The sequence below is a fragment of the Mauremys reevesii genome, unplaced genomic scaffold (genome assembly GCF_016161935.1).
Source record: "Mauremys reevesii isolate NIE-2019 unplaced genomic scaffold, ASM1616193v1 Contig97, whole genome shotgun sequence".
Classification (NCBI taxonomy): domain Eukaryota; kingdom Metazoa; phylum Chordata; order Testudines; family Geoemydidae; genus Mauremys; species Mauremys reevesii.
The window spans coordinates 163,090-186,055 of NW_024100914.1; the positions used below are offsets into that span (position 1 = coordinate 163,090).

At 51.5% G+C, this 22,966-nt stretch overlaps 1 protein-coding gene across 3 annotated transcripts in view; it reads left to right on the forward strand.

Annotated features, from left to right (window-relative positions):
• LOC120395132 (class I histocompatibility antigen, F10 alpha chain-like) overlaps positions 1-22,966 on the forward strand; it is a 54,412-nt gene that overhangs the window by 22,546 nt on the left and 8,900 nt on the right. For 2 of the 3 annotated variants that reach the window (XM_039519299.1, XM_039519298.1), the window contains exons 4-6: positions 9,251-9,526; positions 11,490-11,591; positions 12,012-12,043. In XM_039519299.1, coding sequence (XP_039375233.1) covers positions 9,251-9,526; positions 11,490-11,591; positions 12,012-12,037 — 404 coding nt within the window. In that variant the 3' untranslated portion in view covers positions 12,038-12,043. Of the gene's footprint in view, positions 1-9,250; positions 9,527-11,489; positions 11,592-12,011; positions 12,044-19,171; positions 19,219-22,966 lie in introns of all 3 variants that reach the window. The other variant, XR_005592480.1, reaches the window with a different exon arrangement.

Below are 22,966 nucleotides of genomic sequence, written 5' to 3' on the forward strand. Positions count from 1 at the left end.
ATAATCACACTCCAATTTATTACCAAAGCTTTTTAGTTAAAGATTAATCAGCACAAACATAGAAGGGAAGAGGTTAAATGCTTTAATACTCCGACTCAGGAGGACAGTCTGCTTCAAAATGTTAACTCGCTGTTACCCCTGTATGTACCTTGTCTGTTACCATGGACACAAATTTCCCAGATTAGTTAGCATCATTACACACCCTAATCTTTCCCTTCCCAAACAGTTTGCGCTTGTTGTTCAAGGTTACTTGAAATTTGTACCCAGATTTTTGCAACAATTGTACTAGTTGCTTATTTCTCTCACAAACCTCAGTAGAACATTATCCTGTCCTTGGCCCTCTTTACAAATGCCAAGAAGAAAAAGCCGTACATGTGATGTATAGTTCAGTACCAAGGGGCTGGGAAACTGATTTTTCAACATAATTCCTTTTGAAATCCATAATATTGGGGTAAATAGTTTTGGTAACAACCTATGAGAAATTAGCCAACTAATATTAACTAGTTTGAGGGGCAGTTTAGCAGTGTGTGTCACTTTTTGTTAAATGGGCCCTTTCCATCTCTAACTGGTCAGTTTATCCAGTCCTGTAGTGAGGTGGTCTGGCTCCCCGCCGCCCCGGAGGGGGACGAGCCTCCCTGGACACCAAAGTGGGCGGAGCCAGCAAACCCTGGGCCCGCCCCTCGGAGATCAAGGCTCAGGACAGGAAGTATAAAAGCCCAGAGCTCACTTGAAGCTCAGCCACTGGAGAGACCTGACGCCTGTGATGTAGCTCCCAGTGGGGAGACCACGGCGATTGGCAGCCGAACCGAGGACTGGCCAGACCAGCCAATGCCTGATGCTAGCCCGAGCCCAGAGTCGCTACCAAGCCTGCCACTCACCCATTACCCTGAGGAACTGCCAGGCCTCCTGTTTGCCAGTTACCCCGAGGAGCTGCCAAACCAACCGCTTGCCAGCTACCCCGAGGAACCCATGATGTGTGACCCCATGGAGGACACCGTCCAGACCAAGCACCTCTAGAGGGGGAGTCTGGAAGTATCCGGGGGCAGCCGACCCGAATCCGGCTGCAACACTGCCAGAGCCAATGTCAGTGCGTCACGGGTAGCCGTCTCTCCCTCTCCCCGGCTGCCCTATACGTGGTGGAGAATGTGGGCAACGATCCCCCCCCTCCCCCCGATCCTTGTGAGAAGGGATCTGCGGTGGAGTGTGCCCGAGTGACCATGGATATGGACAAGCTTATAAACTTCTTAGCCAAAAGACAGCAGCAGCAGCAGCAGGCCGCCCAGCTCCAGCAGCTCAGGACCCAACGGAAGCAGCTGATTTTGGAGCTGGAATGCCAGAACTGGGACCACCAGCAGCAATGCCTGCAGCAGTTGGCGACCTTGCTGCCCTGTACTGCGGAGCCCCAGCCTGCGGGTGCCACTGGGCCCCCCAGCCTGGCCCCTCCCATCCGGTTGACAAAGATGGGCTCCAATGACAACCCAGAAGCTTTTCTAGTAACTTTTGAGAGAATGGCATTAGTCGCAGGCTGGGCCCAAGACCAGTGGGCTACTATTTTGGCCCCATATCTGACCGGGACGGCCCAAACCATATAAGGGGGCCGTCCATGGACACGGCTTGGGACTACACCCAGGTAAAGGCGGCAATCTTAGATGCCCTGAATGTTAGCCTGGAGACCTTCTGACAGCGGTTCCGGAGCTTGGTCTACCCTACGGGGGCCCGACCCCGGATGGTAGCCCAAGAGTTGAGGGAAGCCTGCAAGTGGTGGCTACAACCTGAAAGGCAAACCCCGGATGAGCTCATTGAACAAATTATTCTGGAGCAATTTGTCCATACACTCCCATCGCGAGGGAGGGCCTGGGTCTGCTCCCATCGGCCTATGACCTTAACGGCTGCCATCACATTGATGGAGGATTTCCTCGCTGCAGAAGCACCAGTGAGACCAATCACTTGACCCGCCCCACCAGCACTGGAGCGCCCTAACCCAGAGAAAAGGGGGGCCATCCGGAGTAAACCACAAAATCCATCATGGGGCCTGGAGCCCCGACCCCAACCTGCTGAGGTCCCGGTTCGACAAGGCCTGGCACCTCGACCAGATGCCCGAGGGACCAACTGAAGCCCTCCCAGGGGCCAGGCGGGAACACTGTCCTGGCCTGGGCGCTCAGATATCAGGCCCTGTTTTTCCTGTGGGAAATATGGCCATTTACAGCAAGACTGCACCGAGATGGATTGCAGCTTCGGCCAGGTCTGCATGGGAGAAGCCCGCACCCAATGCCCACAGGCTGCCAAGATTACGGTGCCAGTGGTTGTCGGGGATTGGCCAACTTTGGCCCTAATTGACTCAGGCTGCAGCCAGACGCTGGTTCACCAAAGCCTAGGCCTCCAGGCTGACCCACAATTGAGGATGATCCGTCTACAATACATTCACAGCGACGTACAACCCTACCCCAGTGCCCAAGCCCAACTGACTGTAGATGGGGGGTCACGTGATCGATGGTTGGCCTGGCTCCTCGGCTCACCTACCTGGTGATCCTGGGGCGGGACTGGCCAGACTTCCCAGAAGTCCTCCGCTCCAATGCCGATGAGAGGCCTGAAACTACCCCAGTACTGGAAGGGAGTCTCCCTGAGACCCAGTCTGAGCGGGAGGAGGCACCAGCCCCCAACGGTCAGGAAGAAGAGCCTGAGGACTCCATTCCAGAAGCTGCCACTGAACCCCTGCTTCACACTGACTTTTGTCGTGACCAAAGGGCAGATCCCACCCTCAGTGACGCTTACAAGCAACTAGCCACGGTTGATGGGGCCATAATTGACCCGCACCGGCCGAGGCAGCGGCCACATTTCGAACTGCGACAGGATCGGCTCTATCAGATAGAATGGGACCTACGCACTGGAGAACCCCAGAGCCAACTACTCGTGCCTCGAAGTCACCGGCGGGCAGTTATGAAACTCGCCCACGACATCCCTGCTGCCAGGCACTTGGGCCAAGAGAAGACTCTAGCCCGGATACTGACACGCTTCTTCTGGCCTGATGTGCATCAGGAAGTCAGGAACTATTGTAACTCCTGCCCAGAGTGCCCGCTAGCCGCACCCCCCCGGACACCCAAGGCCCCGTTGGTCCCCATGCCCATAGTTGAAATGCCCTTCAATCACGTGGCCATGGACCTGGTGGGGCCCCTCCCGAAAAGCACCGCAGGATTTCAGTATGTGTTGGTCCTAGTAGGTTATGCTACCCATTTCCCGGAGGCGGTACGGCTGCGGAGCATCACCGCCCGAACCATTGCGGGAGATTCTCACTGACCAGGGCACCAACTTTACTTCCCAACTGCTGCAGCAGGTGTCTAGGCTCCTGGGGATCAAGCAGTTGTGCACCTCTATTTACCATCCCTAATTAACCCTTACCCGCCAGAGCCAGAACTGCGCCCCCATGCCGCCCTGCCCCAAGACCCTGCCCCAAGTGGCCCCAGCTCGCGGAGACCCTCATGAACGAACAACGCAAGCAAGCCCGGTGCCTCCTGCAGGCGTTCCTGCGAACCTTCACTGGCCAGCCGGGTTACACAACCCTGGTTTATCATACCATTCAGACAGAACCTGGGGTAGTGATCCGAGAAGCGACCAGGCCCTTGCCACAGATTGTCAAGGAAGAGGTACAAGCCGTGCTAGAGCTAGGCGTAATTGAACCCTCACAGAGTGAATGGCGTAGTCCGATAGTGCTAGTATCCAAGCCCAATTGACTTCTGACGCGTCGGCACCATTTCCAAATTTGATGCATATCCTATGCCACGTGTAGATGAGGTGCTTGGCCGGTGAGAGGAGGCTCGTTTCCTCACCACACTTGACCTCAGCAAGGGCTACTGGCAAATCCCCCTTGACCCCGCTTCGAGAGAGAAGATGGCATTTGCCTTCCCAACAGGTCTGTACCAATTCATCTGGATGCCCTTTGGCCTCCATGGGGCCCCAGCCATGTTTCAGCGGCTGATGGACCATGTCCTCCAACCCCATCGAGACTATGCGGCCTCCTACCTGGACGATGTGGTCGTCTACAGCCGCCACTGGGAGGATCATTTGGTACGGGTAGCTGCAGTCCTGAGATCCCTGCGGGCTGCCAGGTTGACAGCCCACCCAAAAAAATGCCGCATTGGCTGGCAAAAGAGTACTTATCTGGGCTACACTATAGGGAATGGACAAGTGAAGCCCCTCGTGGGAAAAGTCCAGGCCCTGGTGGCCTGCCAACCTCCCACCACAAAGCATCAGGTGCGACAGTTCTTAGGCCTTGCCGGCTATTATCAGCGTTTCATTCCCCATTTTGTGTCGATCGCCGCCCCTTTGACCAGCCTTTTAACCAAGGACAGCCCTCGACGTGTGGTTTGGACCCAGGAATGGGAGGACGCCTTTCAGGAACTCAGAAAGAGTCTCTGCCATGAACCGGTTCCCTACAGCCCAAATTTCAACCAAGACGTCATCCTCCAGACGGATGCCTCGGAGGTAGGACTGGGCGCCGTCCTGTCTCAAGAAATAGATGGGGAAGACCATCCAGTCTTGTATATCAGCTGGAAATTGTTCCCGTGGGAGAAGAACTACGTGGTGGTGGAGAAGGAGGCCCTTGCAGTGAAATGGGCTTATGACGCCCTATGTTACTAACTTATTGGAGCCCCATTCACCTTAGTCACCGATCACGTCCCACTTCAGTGGCTGAACAAAATGAAAGACAATAATATGAGAATACAGCGTTGGTACCTAGCGCTCCAGCCCTATGCCTTTATGGTTCGCTATAGGGCAGGCAAGGACCACGCTAATGCCGACTTCCTGTCCCGTCTGGGGGGGTATGGAAGGATCTGGCCCCGACTAGTGGGAGCCAGACTTAAGGGGGGAGAGTGTGTAGCGAGCAGTCTGGCTCCCCACCACCCCAGAGGGGAACGAGCCTCCCTGGACATCAAAGTGGGCGGAGCCAGCAAACCCTGCGCCCGCCCCTCAGAGGTCAAGGCTCAGGACAGGAAGTATAAAAGCCCAGAGCTCACTTGAAGCTCAGCCACTGGAGAGACCTGACGCCTGTGATGTAGCTCCCAGTGGAGAGAGCACGGCGATTGGCGGCTGAACCAAGGACTGGCCAGACCAGCCAATGCCTGATGCTAGCCCGAGCCCAGAGTCGCTACCAAGCCTGCCACTCACCCATTACCCTGAGGAACTGCCAGGCCTCCCGTGTGCCAGTTACCCCGAGGAGCTGCCAAACCAACCGCTCGCCAGCTACCCCGCGGAGCCCATGGTGTGTGACCCCGTGGAGGACGCCGTCCAGACAAGGGGAGTCTGGAAGTAGCCTGGGGCAGCCGACCTGAGTCTGGCTGCAACACTGCCAGAGCCAATGTCAGTGTGTTGCAGTTAAGATACCCTCTGACACAGCAGCTGGTCTTCTGACGTTGCTAGGGCCCCGGGCTGGGACGCAGTGGAGTGGGTGGGCCTGGGTCCCCCCTGCCACCCACCCGTGGGTGTCAGTCTCCCCCTCTCCCTGGCTGCTCAGAGCCAGGAGCCTGGGGTTTGCTGTTCAGCCTGTTTGCTCAGCCCCTGCCAGAGGCCCGGAGCTGCTGACAGTTTCCCGCACAGCCAAGCTAATTCCCCGACACACCTGCCCAAAGTAGTGAGGCCGTCTGGCTCCCCGCCGCCCCGGAAGGGGATGAGCCCCGGCCAAACTGCCCTACAAGTCCATTTTTTGCTCCTTGGCCAGGGCAAGATTATTCCCTTTTTCATATCCAGGGACTGAGAGGAGATGGGCACAAACCTAGCACATGATTGACACCTGTATCTGGAGCTTAGTAAAGCCTTTCAAGGTACTTGTGTCTGTGGCTGGGAGTAAAGGCTTCTGGTTAGGTTCACCGGGGGAAGGAGACCAAAGCCCTGAGGTAAGTGGGGAAATGGGATACCGGGAGGAAGCACGAGCAGGAGAGTGCAAGAGGGGAGGACTCCTGTCTCAGACCGAGAACTCACTGATTGTCCCGCTTTATCTTCAGTGCCTATACACAAATGCAAGAAGCCTGGGGAACAAGCAGGGAGAACTGGAAGTCCTGGCACAGTCAGGGAATTATGATGTGATTGGAATAACACAGACTTGGTGCAGAGACTGGAGTGCTGTCATGGATGGATATAAACTGTTCAGGAAGGACAGGCAGGGCAGAAGAGGTGGGGGAGTTGCGTTGTATGTAAGAGAGCAGTATGACTGCTCAGAGCTCCAGTATGAAACTGCAGAAAAACCTGAGAGTCTCTGGATTAAATTTAGAAGTATGAACAACAAGGGTAATGTCGTGGTGGGAGTCTGCTACAGACCACCAGACCAGGGGGATGAGGTGGACAAGGCTTTCTTCCAGCAACTAACAGAAGTTACTAGATCGCAGGCCCTGGTTCTCATGGGAGACTTTAATCACCCTGATATCTGCTGGGAGAGCAATACAGCGGTGCACAGACAATCCAGGAAGCTTTTGGAAAGGGTAGGGGACAATTTCCTGGTGCAAGTGCTGGAGGAACCAACTAGGGGCAGAGCTCTTCTAAACCTGCTCACAAACTGGGAAGAATTAGTAGGGGAAGCAAAAGTAGATGGGAACCTGGGAGGCAGTGACCATGAGATGGTCAAGTTCAGGATCCTGACACAAGGAAGAAAGGAGAGCAGCAGAATACAGACCCTGGACTTCAGAAAAGCAGACTTTGACTCCCTCAGGGAACTGATGGGCAGGAACCCTTGGGAGAATAACATGAGGGGGAAAGGAGTCCAGGAGAGCTGCTGTATTTTAAAGAATCCTTATTGAGGTTGCAGGAAAAAAACATCCCGATGTGTAGAAAGAATAGTAAATATGGCAGGCGACCAGCTTGGCTTAACAGTGAAATCCTTGCTGATCTTAAATGCAAAAAAAGAAGCTTAAAAGAAGTGGAAGATTGGACAAATGACCAGGGAGGAATATAAAAATATTGCTCAGGAATGCAGGAGTGAAATCAGGAAGGCCAATCACACTTGGAGTTGCAGCTAGCAAGAGATGTTAAGAGTAACAAGAAGGGTTTCTTCAGGTATGTTAGCAACAAGAAGAAAGTCAAGTAAAGTGTGGACCCCTTACTGAATGAGGAAGTCAAGAATCAGAGGGGTAGCCGTGTTAGTCTGGATCTGTAAAAGCAGCAAAGAATCCTGTGGCACCTTATAGACTAACAGATGTTTTGCAGCATGAGCTTTCGTGGGTGAATACCCACTTCGTCGGATGACTTGCATCCGATGAAGTGGGTATTCACCCACGAAAGCTCATGCTGCAAAACATCTGTTAGTCTATAAGATGCCACAAGATTCTTTGCTGAATGAGGGAGGCAAACTAGTGACAGAGGACATGGAAAAAGCTAATGTACTCAATGCTTTTTTTGCCGGTCTTCACAAAGGTCAGCTCCCAGATGGCTGCTCTGTGCAGCACAGTATGGGGAGGAGGTGAGCAGCCCTCTGTGGAGAAAGAAGTGGTTCGGGACTATTTAGAAAAACTGGACGAGCACAAGTCCATGGGGCCAGATGCGCTGCATCCGAGGGTGCTAAAGGAGTTGGCCGATGTGATTGCAGAGCCATTGGCCATTATCTTTGAAAACTCATGGTGATTGGTTGAGGTCCCGGATGACTGGAATAAGGTTAATGTAGTGCCCATCTTTAAAAAAGGGAAGGAGGAGGATCTGGGGAACTACAGGCCAGTAAGCCTCACCTCAGTCCCTGGAAAAATCAGGGAGCAGGTCCTCAAGGAATCAATTCTGAACCTCTTAGAGGAGAGGAAAGTGATCAGGAACAGTCAGCATGGATTCACCAAGGGCAAGTCATGCCTGACTAACCTAATTGCCTTCTATGATGAGATAACTGGCTCTGTGGATGAGGGGAAAGCAGTGGATGTGTTTATTCCTTGACTTTAGCAAAGCTTTTGATACGGTCTCCCACAGTATTCTTGCCAGCAAGTTAAAGAAGTATTGGCTGGATGAATGGACTATAAGGTGGATAGAAAGCTGGCTAGATTGTCAGGCTCAACGGGTAGTGATCAATGGTTCCATGTCTAGCTGGCAGCCAGTTTCAAGCAGAGTGCCCCAAGGGTTGGTCCTGGGGCCGGTTTTGTTCAATATCTTCATTAATGATCTGGAGGATGGCTTGGACTGCACTCTCAGCAAGTCTGCAGATGACACTAAACTGGGAGGAGTGGTAGATACGCTGGAGGGTAGGAATAGGATACAGAGGAACCTAGACAAATTAGAGGATTGGGCCAAAAGAAACCTGATGAGGTTCAGCAAGGACAAGTGCAGAGTCCTGCACCTAGGATGGAAGAATCCCATGCACTGCTACAGACTAGGGACCGAATGGCTGGGCAGCAGTTCTGCAGAAAAGGACCTAGGGGTTACAGTGGACGAGAAGCTGGATATGAGTCAGCAGTGTGCCCTTGTTGCCAAGAAGACTAACGGCATTTGGGGCTGTATAAGTAGGGGCATTGCCAGCAGATCGAGGGATGTGATCATTCCCCTCTACTCAGCACTGGTGAGGCCTCATCTGGAGTACTGTGTCCAGTTTTGGGCCCCACACTACAAGAAGGATGTGGATAAATTGGAAAGAGTCCAGCGGAGGGCAACAAAAATGATTAGGGGGCTGGAGCACATGACTTAGGAGGAGAGGCTGAGGGAACTGGGATTGTTTAGTCTGCAGAAGAGAAGAATAAGGGGGGATTTGATAGCTGCTTTCAACTACCTGAAAGGGGGTTCCAAAGAGGATGGATCTAGACTGTTCTCAGTGGTAGATGACGACAGAACAAGGAGTAATGGTCTCAAGTTGCAGTGGGGGAGGTTTAGGTTGGATATTAGGAAAAACTTTTTCACTAGGAAGGTGGTGAAGCACTGGAATGGGTTACCTAGGGAGGTGGTGGAATCTCCTTCTTAGAAGTTTTTAAGGTCAGGCTTGACAAAGCCCTGGCTGGGATAATTTAGTTGGGTTTGGTCCTGCTTTGAGCAGGGGGTTGGACTAGATGACCTCCTGAGGTCCCTTCCAACCCTTATATTCTATGATTAATAGAATATGGTCAGGGATGCTAATGCTGTGGATTTGGCATAGAAATCCTCTAGCATGGTGGAAAATCCTCATCAGAGGGATTCCGTCTCATGGACTCTCATCCTCTCCCACTGCTGGGGTCTCAGAATTTCATGTTGCAAACCTCCAGCAAAGACTGCCTGGATTAGAGCTTGAAAACAGCTAACTTCAATTTCTTCTTTTTCCCAGTGCGCCCAACAGCTAGAGTGAGTGACAGGTCATCTCATGACGGCCTCACCACCCTCTCCTGTAAGGTCAGTGGGTTCTACCCACGGGACATCACCGTGACCTGGCTGAAAAATGGGGAGAGCAGAGAGCAGGTGACCTACTCTGAAGGCATCCTACCCAGTGGGGATGGGACCTACCAGACCTGGGTGGCAATGGAGATTGACCCCACGATCAAAGCCCATTATTCATGTCACGTGGAGCATGAAAGCCTGTTAGAGCCACTCTCTGTCCCCTGGGGTAAGGAGTTTGTGTGTGTGTCTGTGTTCCTAGTGGGAGAGGGGGAATCCATTACTCTCAACCCCTGAAAAATTCTCATTCGGATTTATAGGCTGAAGCTGGAATTTCCTCAGGGCCTGTGAGGTCCTGTCCCCTTTGGCCCTGTCCCTCTGCAGTCAAGTTCTTGTGCTAGAGTTGGGACCCACAGTGCCTGGGGCTCATGCCTTGCTCTCCAGGTTGCTGCTTCTGGGGCTGTTGGATACATCTCAGCAATACAGTGTCTCTGAAGGGAGAAGATTAACAATGAGACATTAAGGCCTGAAGGGACCATTCTAATCATCTGATCTGAGCTCCTGCATAGCCCAGGGCAGGGGGAAATCACACCAGGGACCCCAGCATCTAGTCTGGTCATGTGGGGGCAAACTAGATCTGATCCTTCAGAAGGAGATGCCCATTCCAGATGTAAAGTCTCCAAGGGATGGAGAATTTACCACATCCCAGGGGAAGCTCAAATCTGCCTCTTATTTCTAGACAGAATTGGTCTGGCTTTAGCTTGCAGCCCCTGGTCTCAACTTCATGCACTCGTGGTCCTGCCATGAGTGCAGAGGACGGGACTAGATGACCTCTCGCGGTCCCTTCCAGTCCTATGATCCAGCAGGTTCTCAGAAACATGGCTCTATGGGTCCTTCATTCTTGTCCATGTGGCCAGAGAGATGTTTAATTTTGGGAGCAGCTTGTTTCTGTGTGCAGTGATGCTGGAAGAGAGGGTTGGCCTTGGAATGGAGCGAGGAGGCAGATTGGAGCCCTTCATCAGTGGGGAGAGTCTCCTATGCCCCTAGTACTTGAAAGTTGGGGAAGAATTTATTACACATGGAGCTGCCTTCCAGGCATCTTTTTGCTTGGTTAATTCAGATGTGGAAAAATGCAGCAGTTGGAAGTGCAAACCATTTCTAAAAGGGCAGCCTGCACTGGAAATCTAGTCATCAGATGGTTTCACATCATAATCCTGCTACCACGTCCCCTGCCAATTTTTGTGTCATAAACCACATTTCCTTATTCTCTTAGAAAAATTTTTCTTTTTGCTGTATTATTATGTAGATCTTTCAGAAAACAGGCAAAGTTGATTAGTGAAACTGAAAGTGTATACAGAACTTGGGGTTTAACAGGTGTATATAAGCCAAGAGCAGTATTAAAATATCTCTATCGTCCCCTCTTCACTTCCTGCCCCCCTCAAAAAACACGCATTGTGTCTGTAACTCCAGTCATGCCAGGGAAATCCAGAGCTTTGAGGTCAGTTTCCAGTTTGTCACCAGACTCCCACAATGGGACTGTGCTCCGTTAGTCATGAAAGTCATCATGGTCAAGGAGGGGTTAGGGGCTGGGAGCCAGGTCTCCTGGGTTCTGTCCTTGGCTCTCGGAGTTAAGTGGGGGCTAATGGGTTAGAGTAAGGGGGCTGGGAGCCAGATCTCCTGGTTTCTATCCCTGGCTCTAGAAGGGGAGTGGGGTCTCGTAGGTTAGAGCAGGAGGTCTGGGAGCCAGGGCTCCTGGGTTCTGTCTCTGGAAGGGGAGTGGGGCCTGGTGGGTTAGAGCAGGAGGGGCTGGAAGTCAGGATTCCTGGAGTCTATTCCTGGCTCTTGCACGACTCACTGTGTGATCTTCAGCAAGTCTCCCCCCTTTCCCATTTAGGGACGATACTGACATCCCTGCTCTCCCATAGTTAGGTTTATGAAGATTGATTAATGCTGTAAAAGTCCTCTGTTTTAAGTGCTAAATATTTATTATGAATTGAACTGGTAGAGGGTGGGTCTACTGTCCAGGACTTTCCATGGTGGGGTGCAATGCATGGTAGCTGCATTGGAAGAGGTGGAGGGTTGCAGGACTCAGCCCTTATCTGGGGAGCTGACTGACTGATCCCTGCAATGAGATGAAAGAGGGTTTTAGTGGGGATTTTTCCCCATTGATCATTCTCTCCATTCCATTTTAGAACCAAATAACAGTCTGATTCCCATTGTGGCTGGAGTTATCACTGCAGTTGTCCTGGTTGGTGTTATAATCGGAGTAGTCGTCTGGAAAAAGAAACGCCCAGGTAAAGAGCCTGGGATGGGGGGATTCCCTGGACTTGGTGGGCCCTGCAAACACCCCTAAGGACAGCAGTACTACAGGCGCCAGTGTCAGTACAGTGTAACTGCCCCACTGCGGGACTGAGCTAGTGACACCCAATGGGAGCTGCTGGAGGGCCAGACCCAGAAACTGGGTGTGGGGTTACAGTTTATATGGGGTTAGGTTTTCCGAAGAGCTCAGCAGCCAGTGGGCTGAGATCTTTAGAAACTCTGTCTCTTTGTGTCTTTCTCTCCTGCTGATCATGAGCACCTGGGACCTTGAGTCCATTACTGAGCACCAGGGAGCTGTGCTGGGCCAGGGGCCCTGTTTCTGAGCTGTGGACACTGATTGCAGTCGGTTCCTGCCTTGGGAGCTGCATTCACTGACATTTGCCTTCTCTCTGCAGGGAGAAAGGGAGACGCTACGCTGTAGCTCAGGGTAAGTGACAACAAACCCATCGCCTCTTTTCAAGTGGCCACCTCTGAACAGCCATCAGTATTTCCTTGTTGATTTTAACCTAGAGGCTCTGACAGGAGATCCTTGCTCCCACTCATAGGCCTTGTCTGCACTGAGGGTTTTAGGGAAATCTCCAACTATTGCTCTAGTACCATAGAATCGTAGGACTGGAAGGGACCTCGAGAGGACACCCAGTCCAGTTCCCTGCACTCAGGGCAGGACTAGGTATTATCTAGACCATCCCTGACTAGAGGGAGATTCCACAACCTCTCTAGGCCATTTATTTCAGTGCTTAACCACCCTGACAGGATTTTTTAATCTTATGTCCAACCTAAGCCTCACTTGCTGCAGTTTAAGCCCATCGCTTCTTGTCCTGTCCTTGCAGGTTGATGGGAAAAAAATGTTTCCCCTCCTCCTTGTAACAACCTTTTACGTACTTGAAAACTGCTATCACATCTCCCCCTCGCTTTGAAACGTTTTGATGAAAACTGAAACAAAAAAGTTATTTAGCCCTGTTCCCACATTCACATGTTCTATTATTGCCTTTTCTTCCTTAAACTGAGGCAAGATGGGGATAGTGGTATCTATTAGCCTTATGCTAGGCCGCAGCCTGGGGCTTTCCAGGCTGGAGCTCCCCTGCTCCTCTGCCTTTTCCCAGCCCTGCTTCACTGAGGTACCCTGTCTCCCTCCCATACCCAGTGCTCTGTTATCTGGGGTGCTGCCCCCTGGCAGTAACCCTTCAGTCTTAGGGTCTCCCCTCCTCAGGGAACCCCCAACCCACTATCCCCACCTTGCCTCAGTTTAAGGCTACTGCCAGTCATTGTCTAGCCCCACGCCCTGGGGCAGGCTGCAGGATCAGCCACTCATCACTGGCAAGGAGGGTTTGGACCTGCTGCCTTGGCCTACCCCTGGGCTGCCCTCTGCAAGCTTTTATAGGGCCAGCTGGGCCCTAATTGGGGCGTGGCCCCAGCTGAGCCTGCTTCCCACTCAGCCTGAGCTGTTCTGCCAGCCCTCCAGCCCTCTCCCAGGGCTGGTTTTAACCCTGTCAGGGCTGGAGCGGGTCACCACCCCGCTACCTACCTGAATTGAAAATTTATACGTTTTATATAGGATCAAAGAGACTGTTGTATTGGGACCAGTTGGCCTTTCCCAACTCTTCTCTATCCCTTGCAGTCTGTCTTTCACCTACTCTCTCTGCTCAGGTTGCTTTCAACGAAAGACAAGTAATTTTCTCCTCTTAATTCGGTTGCCTTGAGTGTTGTCGCTGTCTCCTTTGCCTTGTGTTTTCAAACAACAGGTCTTGGTTTTGTTTTGGTGTTTCTTGTACCTGCCCACATTTTCATCAGCCCCCTTTGGGAGCTCCTCTTCTTAGAGTGGATAAAAATCACAACTTTAAAATTTTTATTTAAATTATGACATTTAAATTTAGGGTTTTTTTTTAAATTTCAATCAAATTTCTTATTTACATATTGCTAGTTCTTCTCTTCCGTTTTATGGTCTCAAATTGTCAGAGTGGATGTTTTCTACTTGTTTGGTTTTTTTTAGTTTCCCAATTGTTAATAAAATTTCAGATTTTATGTAGATTTTTTTCTACTAAGAAGTTTCAGACTTAAAATGCTCATCTGTGCTGAAAAAGACAAGCCCAAGGCCTCATTAATATCCCCTATTATGAGACTGTACAGACACAGAATTGAAAAGCAAGTAGCCTGTGCTCTGCTCCTCCTTTGGAAATCTTTGTAAAGAGCTTTGAGATCTACTAGTGACAAGTGATGTGTAAGAGTTAGATGATTTGCGCCCAGCATCACCATCCAGGATACTGTACTTCCACAAGTAAAGAGCTGAAATGCTTCAACCATCAAGTTTTGCAGTTTGAAGTCAATGGGACTTTTGCCCTAAGCATTCTTGAAAATCCCTCCCTTAGATGGCTAAAGGCAGGCTGAAGAGCCTAACTTCGGGCTCCACTTTTTGAAAACTTTGGCCTATATAAAAAAAATTGCTACTGTAAATTACTGAGAGTTTAAATAACTTTTTTTTATTGTTAAAACAAAATTGTTTCACTGTTGAAGTGACAGATTCTTCTTTGAGTGATTGCTCATATCCATTCCAGTTAGGTGTGCGCGCGCCGCGTGCACGTTCGTCGGAAGACTTTTACCCTAGCAACACTCGGTGGGTCGGCTGGGCGCCCCCTGGAGTGGCGCCACCATGGCCCCGGATATATACCCCAGCCGACCCACCCACTCCTCAGTTCCTTCTTACCGCCCGTGTCGGTCATTGGAACAGTGGAGTGCGGCATAGCTGACCTTCACCTCCCTAGCATTCTCGTAGTTCTCGTTCTGTTTGTGTATATAGTTGTAGATATAGTTGAAATATAGTGTAGTTAATTGTTAAGTAAGTACTTGGTAGACTTAGTCAGGTTCGGGGCTTAGCCCCTTCCCGCACCGGGACCGGAGCACATGCCCGGCTCCCCAGGAGTCAAGCCGTGCTCGGCTTGCCACAGGCCGATGCCCACAGGGGATCCGCACGACTCCTGTCTGAAGTGCCTCGGCGAGTCGCACTTAACAGCTAAGTGCCCAATTTGCAAGTCTTTTAAGCCACGCACTAAGGAGAGGGACATTAGGCTTAAACAGCTCCTTATGGAAGCGGCTCTCACCTCCTCTCCGTCCCGTCGGCGGCCCCGCGGGACTCCAGGCGCCTCGCCATCGGTACCGTCGTGCACGCCTAAGCCCTCTCGGCACCGGACATCGCCGGCACCAAAACCAGGCCTGAGGCGCTCGCTAAGAACCCTGCCGCTCCGGCACCGCCCGACGTACGGCACGAGGGCACGGCTCGGATGCTCCGCCCGGCGCCCGCTCCCGCCGCAGCACCTGCTAAGCCGGCGCCGTCGACTCCGGTCCGCCAAGGGCCGTCGAGTCCGGCACCTGTCTCCCCAGAACCCGCCGTGGTTGAGCTGGTCATACCATCCACGCCGGAGGTATGTCTCCCCAGAACCCGCCGTGGTTGAGCTGGTCATACCATCCACGCCGGAGGTATGCGAAGTGGCTAAAGACCTGATCGAGCTGACGGACCCGGCACCGCCACCACCCCCGGCACCGCCAGAGCGGGTGATTCAATCAATCGGGAAGCCGGCCCTCATTCATCCAGCTCGAACAGCGCACCTGACCGGCACCGCTCTTGATCGCGGTCCCGCAGGCGTTCCAGATCCCGGCACCGCTCTCGATCTTCGCGCCGCTCGCAGTCCCGGCACCGCTGCACCACACGGCGCCGGTCCGACTCGCGGGACCGCTCTGCATCCCGGTCGCCATCCTGCTACTTACAGCGCTGATCACCGTCTAGGCACCACTCCCGGCACCGCTCCCCTAGGAGCTGCTCACGGTGCCGCTATTCCAGGTTGCAGGTCCCGGTCTCGATCTCGGCACCGAAGTTCTTCGCGGCACTGGTCCCCTGTGCGTAAAAGCACCAGATCGGTGGGGACGTCGGCCCAAGGTCTCTCGGCTCCTCCATGGCCTTCCAGGCATCCGTCGGTTTCGTCCCAAGCGGGAAGTTACTACTCTCAGGACCAGGATGCGGATGTGCCAGAGGGCCTGTTTCAGGAAGCCCACCCCCAAGCGCAAGGTGCTCAGCAGTGGCCCTTTTGGACACCATGGGCGTACCATCAAGCCCGAGGTGCCCCTTTGGTTCCCTCACGTGCCGCCTCTTCAGAGCACCGGGCCCCAGAGGCCACAGTTAGTCGTCCTCCACCAGCTGGCACGGACGACCAGTTGGCTCCAGTGTCCACCTCACCAGTGCACCTCAAGCAGGAACCTCGGCAGGACCACGAGCAGGTGCACGATACCCTTGCCCCCGGCGTCTCGTCCTCTTCCTCACCGGATGAGGCAGTGGCAGGCGCATCGTTCTCGAGCCCGCCTCCTATAGACCTTATGGCGCACCAGGACCTCCTCAGGAGAATCGCCCTGAATATAAATCTGCAAGTGGAGGAGGTCCCAGAGGTCGAGGATCCTGTCGTCAGCATCCTTACAGCTGACACACCCACCAGAGTGGCTCTGCCCTTTATTAAAACTGTTCAGGCCAAGGCAGACACATTGTCAAACCGCAGCCGGGCCCGAAGTCGTCCTTTTGAAGGCGCGCCCGAGGACAGCATGCCACTTTCCATTCGGGATCCTTCACCTCCCTTCTCCGACCGCCTCTTATTTTTTCCCGGCGTGGTCCCACCTGACTTCGGACATCTGGGTCCTGCGCACCATGAAGCAAGGATACCACCTCCAATTTGCTTCAACCCCGCCTTACCACCCCCCCTCCCAGTCCCTCTTCAGAGACCCCTCTCACGAGCAAATCCTCTTGCAAGAGGTCCAGACGCTTCTCACCATCGGAGCGATAGAGGAGGTGCCAAGGGAGGAATGGGGCAAAGGGTTTTACTCCCGTTACTTCCTGATCCCCAAGTCGAAGGGGGTCTCAGGCCTATCCTAGACCTACGTGGCCTCAACAATTCCTGATAAAGTTAAAATTCCGGATGGTCTCCCTAGGGACCATTATCCCATCCTTGGATCCCGGAGACTGGTATGCTGCCCTCGACATGAAGGACGCTTACTTTCATATAGCCATATTTCCTCCACACAGGAGATACCTCCGCTTTGTAGCGGACCATGGGCATTTCCAATTTGCGGTCCTTCCCTTCGGCCTCTCCGCGGCGCAGGGGCCCCCATTCCAGTCATTCTGGACTACATCTGGCAGCTTAAGTAGCAGGGCCTTGCCGTATCCTCCCTGAAAGTTCACTTGGCAGCCATATCTGCTTTCCATCCTGGAGAGGCTGGTCACTCTTGTGTTCTCTCACCCGGTGGTCGCCAGGTTTAGGAAGGGGCTGGAATGCCTCTACCCTCAAGTTCGTCGTCCTGCCCCCACCTGGGACCTCAACCTCGTGTTAAACAAGCTTTTATGGATCCCCCCTTCAAGCCGCTGGCAACCTGCTCTCTGCTGTACCTATCATGGAAGACGTTTTTCTGGTGGCCATTACTTTGGCCAGGCGGGTCTCCGAACTTAGAGCACTCACTGTAGACACCCCTTACGCTGTCTTTCATAAGGACAAAGTTCAGTTGCGGCCACATCCCGCTTTTCTCCCTAAGGTGGTTTCGGCCTTTCATACGAATCAGGACATCTTCCTCCCAGTTTTCTTCCCTAAACCTCATTCCTCCCCGCGGGAGCAGTGGTTACACTCCTTAGATGTTCACAGGGCGCTTGCATTTTATATTGACCGTACAAGGCCCTTCCGTAAATCCCCCCAGCTTTTTGTGGCAGTGGCAGACCGTATGAAAGGCCTCCCCGTCTCCGCACAGAGGATCTCCTCTTGGCTAACGGCGTGCATACGCACATGCTATGACTTGGCCCATGTCCCAGCGGGCCACCTCACTGCCCATTCTACCAGGGCTCAGGCTTCCTCAGCTGCGTTCCTGGTGCACATACCGATCCAGGAGATATGCCGTGCAGCGACCTGGTCATCGGTCCACGTGTTTGCTTCGCACTATGCTCTCGTCCAACAGTCTAGAGATGACACGGCCTTTGGCTCGGCGGTTTTGCATTCCGCCATGTCTTTCTCCGACCCCACCGCCTAGGTAAGGCTTGGGAATCACCTAACTGGAATGGATATGAGCAATCACTCGAAGAAGAAAAGACGGTTACTCACCGTTGTAACTGTTGTTCTTCGAGATGTGTTGCTCATATCCATTCCACACCCACCCTCCTTCCCCACTGTCAGAGTAGCCGGCAAGAAGGAACTGAGGAGTGGGTGGGTCGGCTGGGGTATATATCTGGGGCCATGGTGGCGCCACTCCAGGGGGCGCCCAGCCGACCCACTGAGTGTTGCTAGGGTAAAAATCTTCCGACGAGCGTGCACGCGGCGCGCGCACACCTAACTGGAATGGATATGAGCAACACATCTCTAAGAACAACAGTTACAACGGTGAGTAACCGTCTTTTTTATGCCACTACATGACAAGTTCTTAATAAAAATACACTGAGTCCCTGATGCTGCAAATGCTTACTTAACTTTAAACAACGGGACTGTTTCTGTGAGTAAAGTTATGTATCTGTTCAAGTGTTTGCAGGTTCAGGGAATTAATTTTCAATATTGGGATTTTTGTGTACAGCAATTTTATAAAATGATACCCAGTGGCTGGGGGTACAGGGGCTGCGGGCTCTGGTGTGGGTCTGGGGATGAGGGATTTGGGGTACAGGCCGTCTGCCCTGGGGTTGGGACCAGAGGACTCCCCGCAGTCCTCTCCTTGCTGGCAGCAGTGAGCTCTGGGGGAGGGGGCCCCCTCTCCCCACCAGCAGCATGGGAGCTCCAGGGCTGGTAGAGGGGCCCACAGCATCGCTGTATGCCCCCAACTTACTCCCCTCCCCAGTTCCACCCCACCACCTGCCTCTGTCCTCTCCAGCCCCCTGCTGCGCGGCCCTTTATAGTCTGCTGCGCAGCTTAGAGGGAACTTGGGTTACAATACCATGAAATATCAGATTTTAGTATCTGAATAATGAAATTTACAGTTTTTTAAATCCTATGACTGTGAAATTTACCAAAATGGATCGTGAATTTGGTAGGGTCCCAATTATGATGCTTCCCACGCAACTCGAACTCTGCCCCAGTAGGTCTGGGAATAGGAACAGGAAGTAGAACAGCACCAGGCCAAACCAAACTTGCCCTTGTCTGTGTGCCCAGCACCACCCCAGATCACCATTCCTCTTCATACCGTCCACACTGCTCTGTGCAGCACCGTTGATTAAGGCAAGAATTTAACTGATCTTGATTGGCAGGGGGACTGTTCCCTCTAACTTTTTCAATCCCTTTGTGGAAAGAATTTTGCTATGTGCACCGATATCAAGGTAATTTGAGGACGCGCCCCACCAGTAGACACAAAAAACCTAGATTTATTTTTATTTTTTTTAAGTTACCATAGGGATAATTACTCCAGCCAGGACAGGTTAGGCATCTTAGAACTCACTACTCAAAGAATTAAACTTAAGCATAAGAGAAATAATTTTTTAACTGCACAAACCAGTCAAAAGACTAAAATAGCAGCACTTGGAAAGAATAAAATTACAGAGAATATCTGTGCATTGCAGGAAGTAACAAGAAATAACAACAAGAACAACACAAGTATGTGTTGGAGGTGAGTGTGAAAAATAAAGTGCGTGAGAGAGAGCGAAACTGTGTGTGTGTGTGTGTGTGTGTGTGTGTGTGCAGGGCCAGCCCCACAACAGGCAGGGAGTTCAAATGATGCCCCCTCACTTGGGCCAAAACTTTGAAAGGTCTCAATTCTGCCTTCTTCCTGTTTTACTCCTCTCATGGTACTGCTCTGCTACCCACCCCAATAAAGGAGAACTAACAACTTAAAATGCCTTGTTCAGAATTTTTAAGTAACACGTAACTTTCACACGCCTGAACAGCAAATGTAACTTTTCTTGTCTGCATAGTAAACACTGGCATTTTTATCTGTTTGAATAATCAAAGTGGTGCTTTCCATGCCTCCTTGGTTGCAAAGATTTGAACTACTTCCTGCAGGTTCACAGTCTGAGTCACCTCATGCTCTATTGAGATGGTTGCAAGGCCGACCAGCCTCTCCTGTGTCATTGTGGAGCGTAGATGTGTTTTTATTAACTTCAGCTTGGAGAAGCTGCGTTCTCCACTGGCAACTGTTACAGGAAGGGTTAGAAATATGCACAGAGCAACAAAAGCGTTTGGAAAGAGGGTGGTCATCTTATTTGTGCACATATATTCCAGAACAGCCTTTGGAGTTGATCCTGCTGAAATGTATCTTGAAAGGGCTTTCAGTTCATCACCTAAATCACTCGGATCAATATTGTGCATGTCATCATGTGTCTCTAGTGCCCTGCATTGCTGGTGTAGGTCTTCTTCAGTTATAGTGAGGAGTTTTGGAATATCATACAATATCCCAAATATACTGCCGTGTTCCCTGAGCTGCATAAAACGTTCTTCAACTGACTGTATTGCACAATCTAGCATCTGGTTAAAGAATTCAACTTTGAATTGTTGTTTGGGGTCTCTTATGGGCTTATTCCGTGCCTCGTAATCAAAATGTCTTTTTCGGTGACTCTTGTATTCTTGAATGGGTGGGAAAATAGCTTCAGTGTGAAGTTCCTCTGCCAGCTACTGTGCACTCTTCAGAATGTTTTGAAATCCCTCATCTGACGGGTAAGACTGTAGGTATGACTTTGCTTTGTCCAGTTGTTCCATTGCTCCAGATATATCAAGGGCAACACCTTGAAGTTTCTTGCTTACAACATTTATTTCAAACGGTACGTCATGCCACAACACTAAGCCACACAGAAATTTGAAGTTATGTATGTTTCTGGTGATTCCATTTCCCTCTGCCACTGTTCTCCCATGAACAGTTCCTGTCATAGCATTATCCTCCATAATGGCAACTATGGCATCATCTGTCTTCCCAGTTTGGTGTTTGATAGGCTTTATCGCCTCCACTCGACTTTCCCATCGTGTGGCACTCAGTGGTTTCAGTGTCAGAAAGGATGTTCCCAGATGTTGCTTCAAAATTTGCCATTGATGAGTTGATGCAGAGAAAAATACATGGATGCTTTGAATTACATTAAAAAATTCAGCAGCCTCACTAGAAGTTTATGCTGCATCACTGACCACCAAGTTCATTGAATGAGACCTGCATGGGACAAATAAAGCCGGAGGGTTTAACTCTCGGATCCGTGTCTGCACTCCTCTGTTCTTTCCTCTCATGTTGGCACCATTATCATAGCCCTGACCTCTCATGTCAGCTATCGCAATTCCTGTATCTTCCAGCTTTTTAAGAAGCACATTTATCATACTAGCTCCTGTAGTATCATCAATGTCAATACATTCTAGAAAATGCTCTCTGACAGTCACCATTGCAGGGACATTTTCACTAGGTTCTGTTGTTGTTACAAAATGCACCATTAAAGTAATTTTTTCCATATGGCTGATGTCAGGTGTGCAGTCCAGAATAATAGAGTAATATCTTGCTGACTTCAGATCTGCCACAATCTTCTGTTTGACTTTTGTTGCCAGTAACTGTATGATCTCATTTTGAATTGTTTTTCCAAGGTCGTGGTGTGCGTACATTTCGTGGGTGGTGACTCTTCTTAGATGCTCCTGGAGTACAGCATCAAACTCCGTCATCAGCTCCGCAGTTTTAAGGAAGTTTCTATTGTTTGGCACATGCAGCTGATCTGAAGTGCCACGCAGTGCTAGGTTTTGGGTAGCAAGCATTCTCACAATGGCAATGAGTCTTTTAGGAACATTTTGCCAGTAAAGAGACTCTGATGCAATCTTCTCTTCATGCTGATCATCTATGGTGGCTTTAACCTTAGTCTCATCTCAAGCTCTTTCCACCTATGGAATGCTCTCTGGTGATTTGCTGCCTTCTCTTGGCATGCCAGATTTCTTGCCAGATTTTTCCAGTCCTTTGTTCCTGTAGAACCCAGTGTGTCTGGGACATTAGACTGGAAGAGTTTGCTACAAAAACAGTATGCAGCATTCTGGGGTTTTGAGTACCTAAGCCATGGCCTCTCCACTTTGTCACCATTGGGGATTTCATGCCAGGAATGTGTTGGATGGAAACTTCTGTTTTCATTGTCTTTGGGAAACATGAAGTTTCACTTGCTGTGGCCCATGCAGTACAAGGAAGTCCTTCAGGCTACTGCTCAAGTGGGTCCACAGTCCTGGCTCATCTAGACTTAAGGAACTAAACTCAGCAGCAGCTGTTTCTTGCGCCTCCACCACACTCTTCTCTGATCTGCACGTTACTTCAGGAATGTGCTTGGTTACATCCATTTGAGATGGCGATATGGATGCTGCAGTAGCTGCCAGGTCACCTGCACTCTGACTAACTGGAAGATCAGGCATCTCCTCACCACTCACATCCTCATTGGGGCCGGAAGGCTCAGCGTGAACATTTGTGTCTGTGTATCTCAGGAGAGCTCCTTCCTGCTTAGATAGAAAAGCTTCCCTTGCTTGCTTTCTTTTTCTGAATGCTGCTCCAGAGGGGCGTTTTCTTCTTCCACTCATGACTGCTGTTCTGTGCCAGCTAGAGTGGCTCTCAACACTCACTTGAAGGGGACAAATAAGCAGGCTGGTAGCAGGGCCTGAGTGAGGGAAGATATCAGCGTCTTAAGGGCCAACTGGCTCCTACTACTTCAGTTGACTGTCTGTTCTCCTCAAGTGGGTTCAGGGAAGCAGCAGGAAACCGGAAGTTCCCTGACAAGCTGGTGTGAATCAGTCCAGGCTCCTGGGGGTGCTAGAGAGGTACATAAGAAGCACCGCCTCCTCTCTCTTCTTGCAGCTCCTGTTGCTTTCTGTTAGTCCCTCTCACCTTTTCTCCTGCCTGCCTGTTATGACTCTTGTGCCCTCCTTCCTCCAGCACAGCACTCCACCAGCTCTGTGCATCTCCAGCAGAGAGAATACATATGACCAGCAGCAGACACAATTTTCTACACTCTGGGTCCTTGTGGCGCCCCCTTCCCCTCCCCCAGTCTGGCAGCTTAGGTGGCTGCCTCAGTTCACCTCATGATAAAGCCAGGCGTGTGTGTGTGTGTGTGTGTGTGTGAGAGAGAGAGAGAGAGACAGAGAGAGATCATGTGTATATGTGCTGGCTGCTGGGGAAGTCTATGAGACCGTGCGCTGTCTCTTTAAGGCACTCACACCAGAAGGCTCAGACCGTAGCAGCTGAGCTCTCCAGCTCCTGGGCTCTGTTCCCCTCACCCCTGCACTGCAGAGATGGGGCATATGGGAGGGAGAAACCCTGACGTCAGCGCCACCCCCTCCTCCCCGCTCTGCACAGCCAGGAGGAGGGTCCCTGGAGCAGCTGGCCAGGGGCCCCAAGACAAAGGGAAGGAGCAATGTGACTGCAG